Genomic DNA, 18,937 nt, shown 5'->3' with positions numbered 1-18,937 from the left:
CCCGGAGGAAACCCACGCAGGCACGGGGAGAACATGCAAACTCCACACAGGAAGGCCGAAGCCCGGGATTGAACCCTTGATCTTAGAACTGTGAGGCAGACGTGCTAACCACTCAGCCACCGTGCCGCATATAGTATAATATAATATAATATAATATAATATAATATAATATAATATAATATAATATAATATAATATAATATAATATAATTAGGGCTGTCAAAATTATCGCGTTAACGGGCGTTAATTAATTTTTTAAATTAATCACGTTAAAATATTTGACGCAATTAACGCAGATGCCCCGCTCAGACAGATTTAAGTGACAGTACAGTGAAACCCTCACTTGTGTTTTATGGAGTTTTGCCGCCCTCTGCTGGCGCTTGGGTGCGACTGATTTTATAGGCTTCAGCACCCATGAGCATTGTGTAAATAATTATTGACATCAACCATGGCAGGCCACTAGTTTACAAATTTGATTAAAACGAAAACATTAAGAGGGGTTTTAATATAAAATTTCTATAACTTGTACTAACATTTTTCTTTTAAGAACTACAAGTCTTTCTATCCATGGATCGCTTCAACAGAATGTTAATAATGTTAATGCCATCTTGTTGATTTATTGTTATAATAAACAAATACAGTCCTTATGTACCGTATGTTGAATGTATATATCCATCTTGTGTCTTATCTTTCCATTCCAACAATAATTTACAGAAAAATATGGCATATCTTATAGATGGTTTGAATTGCGAGTAATTGCAATTAATTACGATTAATTAATTTTTAAGCTGTAATTAACTCGATTAAAAATTTTAATCGTTTGACAGCCCTAAATATAATATAATATTACACTATTAATGAAACAGATAATAACCAAATAACCCTCTCTGGGTTCTTCACAGAAAAAATCCAGGAAATGAATAACACTATTGAAGAAAAAAAAAAAAAAAATCAAAAAGCTCTCTGGTATTGTTCAGGGGGCCAGACCAAATGTGGAGGCGCGCTCGCGGGCCGTAGTTTGGGGACCCCTGCTTTAAATGTCTGTGCTGAGTGATCATCACACACTAAATGTAACTTGTAGCTTAGCATAGCGTTCACGTTGTCATTAGCGTTTAGGGTGGTGAATGTTGTCTTAAACTTTTGGAAAACTTTTTACATACAGTTTGTGACGTCTAGGTAAGTTTAATTAACATTTTCATTTTCTGCGCACCTAAAGAACTTACATTTTCTCAAAAGCTAACAGTGTGCCTTATAAATGAGTGCACCTTATATCCTGGTTAATCATGGCATGACAGTCCCTTTGGCGCAACTCTATCTGGTGGATGCATAACGCAACCCCTACTACTACTACAACTACTGCGACTTATAATGTGGTGCGCCCTATATATTAAAAACATAATTAAAAAATGCCATTCATTGAAGGTGCGCCTTATACTCCCATGCACCTTACAATGCGGAAAATACGGTATTTGAAAATAATGTACTGTTTTCCTGCTGAGCGTGTATTATCATCACGAAGATAATGATGTCGTTGTAGACTCTACAATTAGGTGCTCGTCTGTCAATGTTTATTCGAAATTGTTGGAAAACATTTATTTATTTATTTTGTTCATGGACTAAAACTTCTGAAGTTTATAGACGAAAACATTTTGAGTAATTGCCGACTATACAGGAACTAGATGAAATTTGTCTTTAGTTTTGTTTGACTAAACTAGACGAAGACCAACACATTTTCAAATGACTAAAATATGACTAAGACTAATCAATCAATCAATCAATCAATCAATCAATCAATCAATCAATCAATCAATCAATCAATCAATCAATCAATCAATCAATCAATCAATCAATCAATCAATCAATCAATCAATCAATCAATCATTTGCGTCCAAAAGACTGCACCAACGTATGCCAAATATGGGAAACTACTCAAATCTGATGAAAGACCCTATTCCCACCATTAATACAAACTTTCAATTAATTTTCTCTCTTTTGCCACTAACACAGCCTGCTAAGCCTCAAACCACAGTAAAACTGACAAATGATTGTCCATGAAGGTGCTTCATCCTGCTGTCAATAGCCCTTCACACAGAATCAAGAATCAATTAGTACGGTGCTAATTACTGCAGTCAGACACTTCTGGAGAATGATGGCAGAGTGAAGGAGGTGGGACTCTACTGTCTGTAAATCATTCAGCAGCTGTCCTCAAGGTCAGTGGGAAAGTGTTCAGAGCAAATGCAGCTAATAATGTCCCTGTGGCTTTAATAAAACAGATTGACTCAGTCACATGGCAACAGCTATGAATGATAAAAACGAGAGGTCTGAGGTCCTGCACCTGTTGTGATGGAGACAATAACGAGCTCAGACTGAAGTCACTCAAAGGCCGCAGGGCCAACCGTTAGTTCATTTCACGACGTCACCGTGGATCCCATCAAACATGAATAATGACTCAGTTCTGTCTAATTTCGAGAGCTTTTGCTGCATTCTCCATAGAGCTAAAACAAAATGCGTGTGACTAACCGATAACGGACTCGGGGCATAAACATGAGTAACAGATAAATGTGAGTAAGAGCGTAGGAATTAAAATACAAACGACTATAAAATCGAATAATATGTATTAAAAGGAATTCAAAATAGAATTTATTAGCATTTGGCTGATTTTGCGGTGACTCATTTTAATCAACTCTCGGGGATAAGACCCTTTTTATGAAAATGAACACGTTTCTCTTTTTTTTAACACACGGCAAGAAAGCTTTCCAAAATCAGAGGACATTTTCAGTTATTGAGTTTACAGGATATGAATAGGGCTGCAGCTATCGATTATTTTAGTAGTCGATTAATCTATCAACTATTTAGTTCGAATGAGTAATCGGATTAGGAAAATTTAATGCGTTGCAGAATAAATTTTAGGAGATATAAATACTTGCTAAAATTACACTTTCAAAAGAGCATTAAATGCGAACACAAAATAGAATTCGAGAGTTGCAGAATTGCAATTTTGTTTAATAAAAAATCTAAAATTCTAATAGTAATCTAAGTACAACAAAAGAACCACTGGCTCACTTGCACAGCAAAAGTCAGCTATCTTAAATGCTATAAAATGCTATTGTTATTATTATTTTTTTTAATTATTACAAAAGTCAGCTAGCTTAAATGCTATAAAATGCTATTGTTTTTTTTATTATTATTATTATTTTCATACAATACACATAGAAAATATGTTCCCACAAAAAAAAAAACAAAAAAAAAAACAGCTAAATATACCTACAAACTAAATTACGAATGCATTAAAAAAAGCATACTAGCTTATGTTGGTCTTAACGGAGCAGCTTGATTCATTCATGTTAATGAGTTATGTCGTATTCACGTTTGCCACTAGAGGTCAGTGTATCTACCCAAATCAATTAAACTAAATTCAAACACTTATTAAAAAACAAAACAAAACAAAACACTATAACGCCAATCCAATTAAATGAATACTCAAAGCACCAAAATTAGATTCGAAGCTTTTTTTTTAATGGAATTACTCGATTTAATCGATTAATCATTGCAGCACCAGATATGAACACCTGAGACTTTCTTAACAAGTTAAGGCAGAGTTCTTGGACAATTTTAAAAGTCAAATTTAATGCAGTTTTCACACCAAAAAGGTATAATTCAAACCAAAGCATGTCGCAACAGTTTTTGATGAAGAAAAAAAACAAATTTTATTTCACTGTAACCTAAAGCTCGACCGATACCAATTATTAGTAGTAAGAGGGACCGATAACTGTTTTTTTTTTTTTTTTTTTTTTTTTTTTTTGGAGCCGATATTCATTTATAATAAAAGTGTAAAAATTTGGCGTAAAAAAGAATTGACTATTGCAAACACGGAACTTCATTGAAATGCCTAAAGCATGTTTATTGAATAACACAAATAGAAAATAATAGCTCCAGAAGTGCCTGAATTTCCTAGACTCACAAACATCTCTTATAAAGTTGAATAAATGGTTAAATAAATAGCTCTCTGAAAATTTTCCACAGAAAATATATAACCACGAATATAAAAACAGGTCTAGACTAACGGACAAGCTAATCATAGAAATTACAAATATATAACCCATTTTTATGACCCCCATTGTCTCTAATGAAAAAGTCTTTTTGCAGACTTTGCACTTGGGGTGGGAACCTCTGAGAACTTCATTGTACGATACGATTTGCGATACCAGGCTCATGATAACGATGATCTCACAATATGGTAAAACAACAATTATCAATACATGGAAATAATTCTACAAAACAACTAATAGACAGGAAAAATCAGCTTTTTTCATCCTTCTGCTGTGAATTGAATCTGAGTGAGTTTATCACAAAGAGACCTCCAATTCATTTGAAGGGAGAGGGTGGCATCCGTCCCGCTTCAACCAGATTGGATGTCTGTGGCCATCTTTGGCAGCCAATGCCAGGCAACGAGTTCATTTTAGGGCATGTCACATCATTTCCTTTTGATTTTCGGTCAAGTCATTTTCCTGTTGAGGCATTTACGGGTCACTTCCTGTTGATTTTGGGTTTCTGAAAAGGAAGTGACTGAAGTGACCCAAGAATGTTTCTGAAGTGAATAGGATATTAGTCAAAATCAACAGGAAGTAGCCTGTAAATGCCCGACCATAATGAGCAGGAAGAGACCTGTAAATGCCCACAAACTGGCTGTGAATGCTCTCGTTTCAGTAACTGCATTGGACGACTAGCGCTATCAATGGTAGCTAAAAAGCTAATGTAGACGCTATTCTAATGGAAAATTTTGCTAGCAAGCTGTTGGTTCTTTTTTTTTTTCTTTCTTTTTCTTAAAAACAGTGACAGAAACCTTTTTAAAACAAATATTGATTATTGGTGGGAGAACATCGATAACCTTTTGGGCTACAAAGTACCACGGTATATCACCGTTTCAATATATTGTCACATCTCTACTTTGCACCGGGCACTGTTGTTATTTTCACCAGGGGCCAACCACCTCTTAAATAAACCACCGTTCAACGTATCGAATAACATATATTAATCCCAAACTCTTGTATTTAGTAGACGGCCATTAATAAAGTTAATACACATCATAAAAAGTTTCACAGCAGACTACAGTGACTTTCCTGGCATTAAACGCATCGTCTGGTAATTTAATGCCTTCTGCAATTTTTCATTAAATTTAAGACAATTTAATACCTCGATTATCCGGATATTAAATTTAAGAGCTTTTCAGACTTTTTAAGGACTCACAGAATCAACCCACCACTACTTGTCTAATGTCTAGTATTTTAGTTTTTTATTTCTAGTATATTCAGTGAACATTAAAATAACTAACTTCATAATTTAAAGAAATTTTAATATACAATAAAGTAAACAATTTGAACATGGTTTAAGTATATGAGAGTGACCAGAATTCAGATGATGAAATTTATTGCTGAAATGCAATTATTAAGATTATTTCATGTGTGAGTTGCATATCATTGCATATAATAGACTTTACAATATATACATTTAAAATTAAGCCTCTGTCGGTAAAATGTTGTCTATAAAAGTTGTAAAGTAATAAAACAAACAGCAAAAATGAATGAAATGAACAAAAAAAAATTATAATGGGTTAAAATTTTTCAAACAGATCATGTGACTAAAAAAAACCCCAAACCCCCCCTCCCCCCCCCAAAAAAAAAACACCTGAGGACAGAAGAGGCAAGATGGATGTACGTATTTTTTTCAAACCTAAGCTTTTAAAAGCGACGAAACGACTGAGCGAGAACCAAGAATTGAAGATGTGGACCATAAAATGCCAGAAGAGCACCGCCAAAATGGTGAGCGGAGTTTTAGTTTGCTCCACTAAAGACATGAACCCTATAAAATGATGGGGGAAAAAAAAAAAAAAAAAAAAACGCTCATTTTCAACATATTTTTATAAATGTTCCTGGCTGGAATATTCAGTCAAAAACGATGCAGCCTCCACTTCTCCACTTGGTAAGACAAAAAAACGTGCACACTCACACACGCATGCACACGCACACACAGGCTGGGATGCCTGTGTGTACGAGCATGGGCTAAGCTACTATCCGAGCATATATCTTGTAAGTTAATTTTATTGCTGACACTGCGTTTCGTGGTCATCAACATTTTTGCTCCCCCTGCCACAAAAGTCAAACTCCACCTATGGTTTTAACGTGCAAATTCAGGAATATACTGTAGAATGTTAAATGATACTCCTGGAGGGGAAAAAAAGAGCATCTTAATATATCATAGTGCAAAGGTGTAAAAATCACCAAAACATTAAGGTAATATGCTCTCATCCTCTCACTTTTTTTCCTATGGCAGCATGACCAATAGCTCAGTCTTTATGTAGGATATAAAATCTCCACTCAGGCAGGGTAAAGGGAGGTCAGAGAGAAAGCAAAATACTTAAACAGCAACATAATTAAGACACCAAAACAGTTCCTCCTATTGATTTGCTGTCTTTGCAGTCAAACAAGTGTGAGGAGGTTGAGCAAGGAGGGGTACCGGGCTGAACCAAGCGATGATGTACATTAAAAAAAAAAAAAAAAAAAAAAAAATCACAAGTATGCAGTGTAACAATCATTGGTTAATTTGTACCCTAATATTGTAGAGTGAAACAAGGCTAAACAATTCCTGCTTTAGAGAAATATATCATAATGTTCTACAAGTATGATATGAGATTTTGCTGTACACAGCACCTACACAATTACATTCTGCAAGTATTTTAAATTCATTGTTCATAACTGCTGAGACAACATAAAGCCTTGCAGTGCACTCCAATGTAACCTCTATAGGCTCAAGAGCCCGGTGAGAGGAAACAAATACTGCCATTTGTAGTCATTTCACTAGCACAGTGAGAAAAATAAACGATTGCTCTTGCCCTTTTCATAATCCCGAGCAAATACATGGGTTTTATGCGTTAGTCTATTCAGTCAGAATGTGTTGGAGTAGTTGTACTGTAAATATGCAGGTGAAATATGGATATAACTGTTGTATTTGGGAGCGAATTCATATGTAAACACGCACTTATTAAAGTTAGACAAAGTCATAAGTCCTCTGCCCATGAATTAAGTAACTTGCCAATGACCTCTCTATGTTTCACAATGTGAACATGTTAAACTGCCCCTTTTTCTTTGCATATATTCTTTAAATAGAACGGGATCCCATAATATTGTTTAATTGGATGAATTTTACCTTTATGTAGTCAGCACAAAGCAGCACACCAAAGACGAGAATGCTACGAATCCACAAAATGATATTAATTTAGCAGGATCACACGAGAGGGACTGATACTGTTCTGGATATCATCACAGCTATATTGCCTGGTCAGTAATGACTGTTGTATGATAGTAGATAAACACACAAGAAAAAGCCTTTCTGCTTAACACAAAATCCAACTACAGAAATGTATCCTCCCGAAGTAAGTAATATTATTTTTTATTTAACAGACTTGTAATTGTTCCCATATATTCAACTACCTCCCTCCTATCTATGCAAATGCTAGTCGCAGTGCCCAAAAGGGCGTCAAGAAAAATGTACAAATAATATTTGATGATAGCAGTATTCAAAAAATGATACAAGATATTAAAACAAAAAAACAACGATTAATATTGTAATAAGTCTTTAAATAATAATAAAATCATTTTTCTGATGCGCCTTCTTTTCGTATCACTTTTTGCTGTGAAGCGTTAATTTCCCCACAGTCTCTAATTGCACTCCAGAACACCAGCGAGCGACCTGAAGGTGTTATTTTTACCCTCTGCAATAGCGTACCGCACGAATGCTATTTTTAGATCGTGACGTTGCATCATAAAGCGGAATTGGGACATTATAGACACACCCTCACATACAAACCATTATATTTCTGCTAGTTTTCTCCGGTAATCTTTCAAAAACTAACATGCCGATTAAACTAGAAATGACTTTAGACATTACGACCGTCCACATATGAAAGACGTTTTCTTCATACGTTTCCTGAAACCAAAAACTCAAAGGAAAAAATGTGAACAATGGATCAGCTTATGCGGACGTCCAAAAGACCAGTTTAAATGACAATCAAACGACAATCCCGACCCAAATCCTGCCACAGCATCCCCCGAAGAGGTAAGCCATTTTAATAGTTTTATTTATTTTTTGCATGGTGTTTTGCCGTGCTGCTTCTGTCTGACAATGAATGACCTGAAAAAAAGTGTTCAAGTTATCTGTCTGCTACCGTTGTTACCGTTGTAACAACTTTCGTAAGGGGAAGTGTAAATAAATTAATAGAATTGAGATTTGTTATTGATGAAAAAATTTAAAGTGTTTGTTGGCTGCCACTGAGTAGAATTTGCGATCGCTACACAAAACTAACAATAAAAATTACCCCCAAGAACAGTCAGAGACAACCAGAGGATATAATATATAACAAAGACATGGCATATGGGGGTAAAGGGGGTAAACGTCATCGTCAGTGGCGTAAGGAAAAAGGTGTGGATCAGCTCGGCTCTTTTTCATCCCTTGACACTCAAGCCATCTCTTTAACTGAACATTTGTATGTTCTTCCACATCTTTACCAGTTAATTTGGCACCAGGCACATCATTTTCAGACATAATTGGTAGGTTTAGCTCTGTAAACATCTCCATCGTACACCATTTCCATTCATTTACTATTGGGGACAAACTGTAGCGTGTCCCCCCTTTGCAACAGTTGCTAACGTCATGAATATTAATGAGCAGAAGTGATGCGTAGCGTGCGGTATGTCGTTGAGCGACGTTACGGTAATAACATCACGAAAAGACAAAAGCCCTCCAGGTCGTATTTTAGAAAGAAGAAAAAAAAAAGAACAGAGGCATAAACATGAAAAAGACAGAGGTTTGTTATGATGAAAAAAACTTTTTTTTTTAAAAATTGCATAAACACGTATACTTAGTGCAATTGCAAGCTTGCGGTTATTGACAAAGAGTTTAGATGACATACTGCTAAAGCTAAATTATACTTTATCTTTAGACAGGCCTGTTGTTTTAGAAACATTTTCAGTATTCAGTCAGCTGTGGATTAGTGTCTAGAACTACCAAAGGGGGACCAGTTGATTCACTTTTGTACCCAGAGAAAGTTCATCTGACTCTAATCAGCATATCTTTTGTGAGCATTGAGGTCCACATTAGTCATTCCCATTCACACTCGCAAAACCACATGGTTGGATTACTCCAATTAGCATCTTGAGTGTTTGCAGGGCAGGGCTGCCTTGGTTTTGTCAGACAGTGGACCGCTCAGACAGGCAATAGAGCGGACAACCTTTTTGCTGTATGTTTTACTGTTTGGTAAATGCTCAGCATGATTGTCTAAAGCAGACATGTCCAAAGTCCGGCTCGGGGGCCAAATGCGGCCCGTGGTCAAATTTCATCCGGCCCCCAGCCTCTGTCCTAAAATCAATAACGTCTGGCCCGCACACAGACTTAATAAATTGGTCAGGAGTACTGCTACCAGCATATGAAGTAGCTTACACACTAAATGCTGCTCCTCATTTACCCACTAAAAGGCAGCAGCACTCTAAGACTTTTCTAAGCACATTACCTCGTGTGACCCTTTACTCCCAATTTTCTAAAATAGCGACAATCAACAAAAAAAGATAGTTGACTGCAACGGCCGACACTTCAAGGATAGGTGGAAATTGGACTATTTCTTCACTAAAATACGCAACAACTGTGTCCGCCTCGTTTGCAAAGAGACAGTCACTGTCTTTAAAGAGTTCAATGTGAGGCGATATTACCAAACAAGACACGCTGACATGTACGACAAGATTACAGGGAAGATACGTTGCGAGAAATTGAAGCAACTTGAAGCTAGTTTAATTTCACAGTAGTATTTCACAAGAGCCCGAGAGTCGAAAGAGAACGCCACAAAGGCTAGTTGCGAGATTGTTGAAATTATTAATTCAAAAAAATAATAAAGCAAACGTGACGCACAGAATGGCTTGCTAAAATTTGCTTAAATATATTGTTCTACGTAAAGGACGTCAGCCACGTCGGCCCCCCACATTTTAACCACACCAAATCTGGCCCCCTTTGCAAAAAGTTTGGACACCCCTGGTCTAAAGTGATCGAAGTGTGCACGATTTGACTGAATTTGGAAGATATCAGAGCACTTTTTTTTGCTGGGGATTTGCTGCTGAGAACTGTCTGACATTACAGCATTGAGAAAGGACAGCTGTCTCAATCTCTCTGAATATTTAGTTGTATTGTTTCTTGTATGTATGGAGCTATAAATGTCATATTGGTGATGATGGATGGCTGATGATGCACACCACAACTCATTTTTTGCACAAAAATGTGAAAAAGACAACAAAAGAAACTATATACAAGGGATGATGTAATAAAAAAACAAAACATTTTTATATGGTGACATATGACACTTCGCCCTTTTCCAGGGCCTAGGTGTTGGAGGTTGTTGCTGAAGAATTTTTTCCTTCTGCGCCTTCTTTGCACCCACATGAGAGTGAGCCAATTTCTTTGCAAGAACTACCAAGAAGTCCACCTGTCTCTCTTGCTTTCTGGTGCAAGCCTGATACAACACATATGCATTCAGTGCGGCCATGTAAATCATATTGTAGAACATGGCGACTGGCCATCTCCGTGTTTGAGAAAGCCAAGGGAGCCCTAGATTTGCAAATATTCAAGATGCTAATTGCAGCTATCCAGAGTGAAACCCCCCTTTCACACCTAGGCAGCGACTCCACAGGAGAGTGTTTGGGGGTGGTTTGCTTGACTGCTTGTTTGAGTGGTGTATTGTTTGACAAAGCCAAGTAGTCAATTTCGTATCGGGGTCATCTGATGCCCTTCTGGACTTTCTTTATAGCCAAAAAACCCTGGGACTTCCAGTGTTATAGTTACTCCCTCTCCCATTTTGGACAAAATGTATGGGGAACTAAAATTGTGTCTTGCTAATTTTCAGGTTATGTGAACCATTTTACATCGTCTTAAATTGTGCTATTGAAATAAATTTGCCTTACCTAAAAGTGCCAAGGTTATTTAAATAAATACACCATTAAATATGAAATTAATAATTTTGTAGTTCTTTGGTATGGGGGACTAAAAGTGCCATGGATTTAAATGCAAACATTTGTTAACAAATATGTCATTAATTCATTAAAATGGAAATTCCGTTCATGTAAAAAAAAAAATTCAATTTCTTTTTTTTTTTAATTATTATCATATATTATTTAAATCATTATAATTGGATGGTCTTGTGTAGTTGCAGTGCTTCATGAGTTTTTTTAACCTCGCCCGTCAAAGTTGTAACATCCCACTTTCTTCTCTTTGTAGATGCTCTTCTGAAATATTTTCCTTCCAACTCTGTACATCACGGTCCATCTTTTACAGTCACCTTATCCACATCAGCACGTCCAAATTCGCTAAGTCCAGTACCTTCCCACACACAAACTGCGTGCACCAGCAAACATGTTGCCTTGGGTACCAAATCGGTCTGGAACGACCCTGCCTCCTATTAGAGTGCATTATTTATTGTCGCATCCTTTAACAGCTTATAAAGTGGGTATCTGTGTGAACATGCAATGAGCTTTGCATATAAATGGGTATATAAAAAGATAAACGGATACATATGGGTGAGAATTAGCAGCAAAGAGGTGCAACAGAAGATTTTCCTGAATGGCTGAATACAAAGATGTAAGCAGAGCCGTTACTGACACAAGAAGGAAAAACATTGTATTATCATGGGATGGCTACTCTGAAGGTTGGCTATTATTTTTTTGTTCCGTTTTGGCATTCTATGAGTAGCCTACTTTTCCACCACGAGTCATAGTTAACAGCGAGCTTTCATAAAAGTAGCAAATGACCTCATGGTGTAAGTAAGCAAAGTAGTTCAGGCAAGCTGCAATTTCATCAATGATCATGCTAAGTACACGGCACATTAGTAATGCAGATCCTCTCCTCAGCCTCTTCGCAGCCTGTCAGGTTCATCTGCTCCAATCTTGTTCAAATGTGCTGAAAATGAAGCCCTTGAAGTGTAAAAAAATGAGTCCAAGAGAAATCTAGCTCAAATGTGGTGCTCCAACACATTTGACCTCACAATCAATTATTGATTGAGCCAGTGTGATGTGAAATCTCAGATCAGAGTGTCATTCAAAGGCCTTGTCAAAGAAGTCTTTCCAGTTTGTTATATCCAATCTAGGGGAAAAAAAATACTTTACATTGGAAACTATAAGGATCAGTGCACCTAAAAATGCCATCATGCACGACATCATACACAAAGACAAAATATCCAACCAGACCTCAGTTTATAGTTTGGGATAAACATAAGATTTGAGATCTAACTTTTTGTTTTGTTATGTCTTTGCGACTTAAAAAAAAAAGTGAAAAATACAGACTAAAAAAGGATAGTCGTTTGTCAGCAAAATTTCGGTTTTGCGATTAAACTTGTATTTACTTTCGTCATTTTCCCATACAAAAAGTATTTTATGGCCTTGCTTTGCCAACATCAACACCACAAAAGCACTGGGAGAGCACGCAAATGCCACACAGTGATCTGACTCTGATCTCCTGATTGTGTGGCAGTTTGGTAGCCACTATACCCATCCATCTATCTTCTGACCACTTATCCTCACAAGGGTCTGGAGCATATCCCAGTTAATGACGGGCAGGAGGCAGGGGACACTCTAAACTGGTTGCCAGCCAGTCGCAGGGCACATAGAGACAAACAAACAAACATTCACATGCAAGCACTCACACCTACAGACAATTTGGATTGTTTAATCAGCCTACCATGCATATTTTTTTGGAATGTTAAAGGAAACCGGGGTACCCAAAGAAAATCCATACAGGCACAGGGAGAACGTACAAACTTAAGGACTGTGAGGCGGGCGTGCTCAGCAATCTTCCACCGTGCCGCCTGCTACTATATCTATGAAGGCATTTATGAACGACTACATAAAACAATACCGATGATGAGACCAATATGATGTAAGATCTTTTAAAAATCCAAAATATGAGACAAATGTTTGTAGTTCAATTAAATAAATATTTTGCAATTGGTACATCTAATCAATTGGGAGCTATAGCAAAGCACATTGATTGCAAGCCATATCTTGGTGTTGTACAACACAATGAAAAGCTAATAGATTACACTGATAATGACAATTGCCCGTCGTGCTTGTGTTGCAAGCAGTTCACATTACCATCAAAAGTTGTTAATTAAATGGAATTCAATTTCTCTGAGTGACCCTCCCATCCATTCTCGTCCACCAGCCACTCTCTTTGAAATGTGCATATTTTTAATTTCCAAGTAGAAGATAGTTAAATGTTAACGTGATAAATAAATAAAATCTTACTGAACAACAACAGCGTAGGGACACTAAAGAGGATGCCTAATAATTAATCTTTAACATTTTAATATCTAGCTGAGAGTTTGGCTTGTCAGATCATGTTACAAACAAAAAGCTACAGGGTTATAATTTCATGAGCAGCACACACATAGACCGACGCCTCGCTGCAGGTGGAGGCTTTGTAGACTAAAGGCCGAGTTATGCTTCCGCGTCAGACCTGTGCCGTCAGAAGAAGACCCGATTTACGACCCTGCGCTGTAGCCTGATGTGCTCCAACTGAATTTTCTAACCCTAGCGTCACGTCGACGCATATGACGTCGTGGAAATGGACTGTGATTGGTCTGTTCAGACTTGTTTCCAGTTCAGCGCGAAATCACTGCCATTTTTAAACATGATTTTGATACACGCAAAAATGGACCAAGCCTACGAGTGTATCAACGAGGATCAAGTACGACAACTTCTACAATGTCTCGTCAAGACATTATGAAGATTGCCAAATGTCAAGCAATTCGTGGGAGGAGATTGCCAAAAATACGGGGCTGGAAGTCAGCCAGTGATTGAATAAAAAAATGGAAGGACCACCGAGACAAGTGTGTGTGTGTTTTCAGAATCGAATGGCCACATGAAGCTGGGACCCAGTCGGCCAAAAACTGCCAGCTTTTTATCATTTTATGTTGTATTGTTGGTTAGTGCACTTCATCATTTAATGTGTACATATGTTTGCTGTGAGTCTGTGACTTATATACGTGTCACACTTCTAGTATATGAAGAATAAAGCACACATTTTATGTCAAAAGAGTTGTTTTGATGTTTAATTTTCCACAACAGACAGTTCACACTCAGATACATAAACACTGATATAGAGTGCCTTGGTGCTTTTATGATAACGTTAACATCAAGGCTTCACCTTTATGATAACGTTAACATCAAGGCTTCAAACGCAAATCGGGCTGGAGGGCTTTGCAGACCTCGGACAAAACGCTGGACACAGTGCTTGACTCCAGTTTGAAGCTAGCCGCCACAGCTTGCTGGTTTCCACCCGAGGCTAGAACTCTGTGTGGCATCAAAAGTCGGCCAGACCGCCTCGAAACAGTCTTCTGTGCCGCCTGCGCCTCAACATTTGTATGATCAACATTTATTCAATGCTGATGAGCTGAAGATTTACATTCAAGCATTCCATCTTTCATTGTTTATTTTTTCTCCATTAAACTAGACTAGAGGAAGTCAAAAAGCATGCCCCAAAACCGTACAAACATAACGCCACACCCCTCTAGTGGCTTGGCGGTGAATTACAGAGAAACGCATTCCCCCACCGCAGAAATATCGAATGCTCATTGACGCCATAGTCACTTCGCCGTCACCGCAACGCAGGAGCATAACTCAGGCTTAAGTGTTGGTAATGTGGTAGACATACTATACACAGGCAGGTGCACAAGAAATAGGCAGCAACTCTATTCACACCCAATCAAAACATTTCATTTCACCCCCTTAAAATTTGCCGCGTAAACGACATACTGATGTCCTTGACATGCTGGAAGAATAAATTGATTTATGAGGAATAAGGAAACATAAGGAAGTGCGAGCAGAGCAGCCGGATGCTGTGAAGCAACCTTCCACCATGATCCTTTGTGTCCAAACCTAAAACAATTATAATGTATATCATCATAACAATGATATGATGAATTAATCCATCTCTACAATAATTCAGAGGGTTTGACGCACACTGTTCACATATTTATGAATGGAATACACAACAGATGCTGCAGTGTAGTGTATCTGCCTGCACCTTGTTCAGACCAACAGAAATCATGCAGTCGATTGGTCAACTATGGTCCAAAGCTTAGACAGTCTGAGAAAGCATGAGTTTAGACTGACTAAAATTGTCGCTTCGGACAACAGTATCATCAAGGAAAAATCCTTGTTTCACTGGATCACCCAGCTTAGCACAGAGAAATCTGCCAAATGCTTGTACGAAAATCAAGATGCACCAATTTTTAAGGTTGAGAGCATCTGCCCAGTCTATGAAAATAGACCTCATAAAGTAAATTGATGCATGACTCAATAATGCAGAACTGCTGTCAACTACATTTAGTTCTATGGACTGTGGCAAAAGAGAAGACTGAGGGAAGTCAGTGAAAGGGAACAAAAGTGAAAAATATTGAAATAATAGTGGATGGCTTCAGCTCATTTTAGATAATAAAGTGCCAGTCTGATTGAAATCAGAAGAAAGGAGAAATGGTGACAGAACTCACCGTGTCCAACTCGTAGCGAGGCCGGTGAGCGATATATGGACACAGGTGGCTGGTGGTACCTGGACCCTTGAGGGCCCTGGGAGTACTCTGCCTGAGAGAGGGCAGCGGGTTGGGGAGATCCAGAGGTAGGAGACAAGATATGGAAGTCCGAGGATGAGGAGCTGAATGTTGAGCTATGAACCGTCCATCCTACTGCCCATAGCAACATCCAGAACAGGTGGCCCTCCGGAGCCTTTCCTTTGGGGAGCATGGCTCACGCCCCACCCCTTAATGAGTATGCAAAAGAATACAAATGAAAAGGAAGAAACTCCACAATAAACACTCCAAACAAAATGAAGACTCCACTTGGTGAGAAGTAAAAGATCACGTTTCTTGGCTTTCTTGGCACTGCTCTGAAGCAAAATCCAATCTGTATTTATTGTCTGTGGTGATAAACCATAAAGTCTCTGCCCCTTTATGAGAGTCAACCCACTAGCAGCACCTGGAATAAGTCCCTGCGCTTCTCTCTTCACCTGGAGGCAGTGTGAGAAGCAGAGGAGAAAGGGAGGGGATGGAGCCTTCTGCCAGTCTCGCTTCACCACTGCGCTGCTCTACGCTGTCAAGCCACTGATATCACACAGCGAAACCAGGGAGGAGGGAGGGATGCAAGGAGGAAAGGAAATAGAGAGGGTGAGAGAGAGAGAAAGAGACTGGATCCCCACAAACTAGCACAGGCAAACTGTCAAGATTTTTATCTCTATCGTCTCGCCAGTAGTAGACTGCCTACGGTTTGGCTATCCCAGTGCTTTTAATTTGAGGGAAGTTTGGACTTCATATTTGCTGAATAACCGGATTCCTTTTCACCTTTTTTGTGGGACTGTAATCTAAAGAGAGGGCAAGCCACAAAGTGAATGAAATGGGAAATTGTTAATACGATATGTGTGGCGATAAGAAGTGAAACTAAGCGAAGATTATGAGACAGAGAAAGGTAGCAAGCGAGCCTATGCAAATCCTACTTGACAATGCGGGAAAATCAAGGTAGTGGGAAGCCACTGCAGAAGAGTGGGCTACTCTCAGAGGAGAGGGTTGCTTAGGGGAGGCAAAAAAGGAGCTGGGAGGTAGAGTACGGTAAGATATGGTATAAAAGAAACTGAGGTAAAAACGTAGATCTATAATGTTTTCTGAAGCTCATTCCAAATGTTGCTTAGGCTACAAACAGGATGCCGCTTCATAAAAGCATGTGAAAAGCTTTTTACATGTTGTTTTTGATGACTATGAAAGGCGTATTGAAACCAAACTACTCAAAACAGGACATCAAATACAGTGACAATGATGGAGAAATAAATAAAATAAAATCTGTTCTTTCAATCATGAAACATTTGGACATCATCTCTTTAGAGATCAAACACAGCGTTGTTGTTCAATCATGTTATTTGTCAAAATTAATCTAGTACAAGCATTCTTTATTTTTGTTAGATCAGCCTGAGAAATTAAAAAAAGGTGTAACCACACAAACACAGGGATTCATAAAATGTGTTTACCGATGTGTCCATGTGGCACAAAACTGCTTTCAATATCTTGGGCATTTGTCTGTTTTCCACACTCTGGGGTCTGCTTCTCAGAGTAAAAGCAAGGAGGTGATCACTGTGAACGCTTATTGCTGAGTGAGGCAGAAGAGAAGGCGACTAAACGCCGGCAGCCATGGGTCTGCACTCGCCCGATGACATCCAGCCCACTAGTCACTGTCAATCTAACAAAAGTCAGGCTCGACACTGGCCCAGCAGAATGGGAGGCGGGATGAGAGCTGCCTCACTGCATGAGCTAGTTTCTTTGTGGGGGAAAAAAACTGCTGTAAAAATGTGTTTGTCCATTTTGATTCTTGCGATATTTTGACAACGATACATTTTTATGTCGCGCAATTGACTGGCAACCAGTTGAGGTTGTATCCTGCTTATTGCCATTAGTAACAAGTGTTGTTAATAATGGCGTGATTTTTTTCCAGTAGTGAGTAATCTAATTATTTACTTTTCTCATCTTTGTAACACCGTTACCATTACTGAGGATGTAAAGGCGTGCGTTACTATGAGTTACTACGTTGGTTGAATGACGCAAGAAAAGTCACGGAGAGAGCAGAGCGGGAGTGGGGAGGAGGGAAGGAAGTTGTGACGCAGTTGCAAACGCGAGGCTAGGTGGCTCCAATAATACTTACCTGTAGCCGATAGCCTACATATACACCCACATGATGCTATGGTAGATATCACATGTACTAGTATATAATACTAGATTCGAAATGACAGGCTCGGCAACGTTAGCACATGTGTAGAGAAACTAGATGCGAAATCATAGACTCGCCGGCGTTAGTAAACAGCCGCCATCAAGTAGTAGACTTCTCAGGAAGGTTCTGTAGTAGAACACCTTCTTAGCGAACATAAGTAACTTTTTATCTAAAATACTCCTAAATCGACAAAATCTTGATTTGAATCTATCTTTAAAAATGAGTTTTAACAGTTTTAAAACTTTGACATGTCAAAAGTAGACAGCTATAACGGGAGCCATTTCAACAACTGCAATGGTTGATTCAGAACATTAAATGACTTCCAAACATAGCAAAGGTTACTATATAGTTATCGCATTATCCGCAATACCCCTGTGTCTAGTTAACTTTAGTGTAAAGAATTGGGCTAGGGCCAATTGTTCCAAAAACCCTTTGAACTTCACATAGTATAAACAAGGTTTTTTTTTTTTTTTTTTGAAATGAAAAGAAAAAACATGAAAAGTAATGCCAGTTACTTTGCCAAATAACTAATTACTCTTCCATTCAAGGTAACTGAGTTACTAACTCAATTAATTTTTGGGAGAAGTAATTTGTAACTGTAATTAATTACTTTTTTAAAGTAAGATTAACAACACTGTTAGCTTGAATTGGCTAAAGCTCCCTCATTACATTACATTACACAAGATAAATGGTACAGTGCAGTGGAGAACATAGACAGAGGTGGGTAAAGTAGCCAAATTATTTTCCTCAAGTAAAAGTAGTGTTACTTTAAAATAATATTACTCAAGTGAAAGCATTCATCCAAAAAATTTACTCAAGTACAAATAAAAAAGTATTTGGTGAAAAGAATACTCAAGTAATGAGTAACATTGTAAGTAACTGCTTAAGATGTTTGATATGTTTTTTTTTCTTAGCACAAAGTTAACTATATAAATTGTAATCATAATACTGTACTATAACATATTACATAACCACATTAAACCAACAAAATACAAAAAAAAAAAAAAAATACCATTGAATCCAACAACAGAAAAAAATCTAAAGAAATTATTATTATATGTGCATTATATATATACATACAGCATTATTCTTGCAAAGAGCATGAGT

General features: G+C 37.9%; 1 protein-coding gene across 13 annotated transcripts in view; it reads right to left on the bottom strand.

Annotated features, from left to right (window-relative positions):
* Window positions 1-18,937, bottom strand: part of LOC130907420 (neurexin-3b) — a 584,351-nt gene that overhangs the window by 203,913 nt on the left and 361,501 nt on the right. For 2 of the 13 annotated variants that reach the window (XM_057822480.1, XM_057822481.1), the window contains exon 1: window positions 15,577-18,073. The exons of the other annotated variants lie outside the window; for them this stretch is intronic. In XM_057822480.1, coding sequence (XP_057678463.1) covers window positions 15,577-15,826 — 250 coding nt within the window. In that variant the 5' untranslated portion in view covers window positions 15,827-18,073. Of the gene's footprint in view, window positions 1-15,576; window positions 18,074-18,937 lie in introns of those variants that run through there. 13 annotated transcript variants of the gene reach the window in all.

This window comes from Corythoichthys intestinalis, chromosome 19, assembly GCF_030265065.1.
Source record: "Corythoichthys intestinalis isolate RoL2023-P3 chromosome 19, ASM3026506v1, whole genome shotgun sequence".
Lineage (NCBI taxonomy): Eukaryota > Metazoa > Chordata > Actinopteri > Syngnathiformes > Syngnathidae > Corythoichthys > Corythoichthys intestinalis.
The sequence above is the reverse complement of the archived record's forward strand: the minus strand, read 5'-3'. Positions and strand labels throughout refer to the sequence as shown.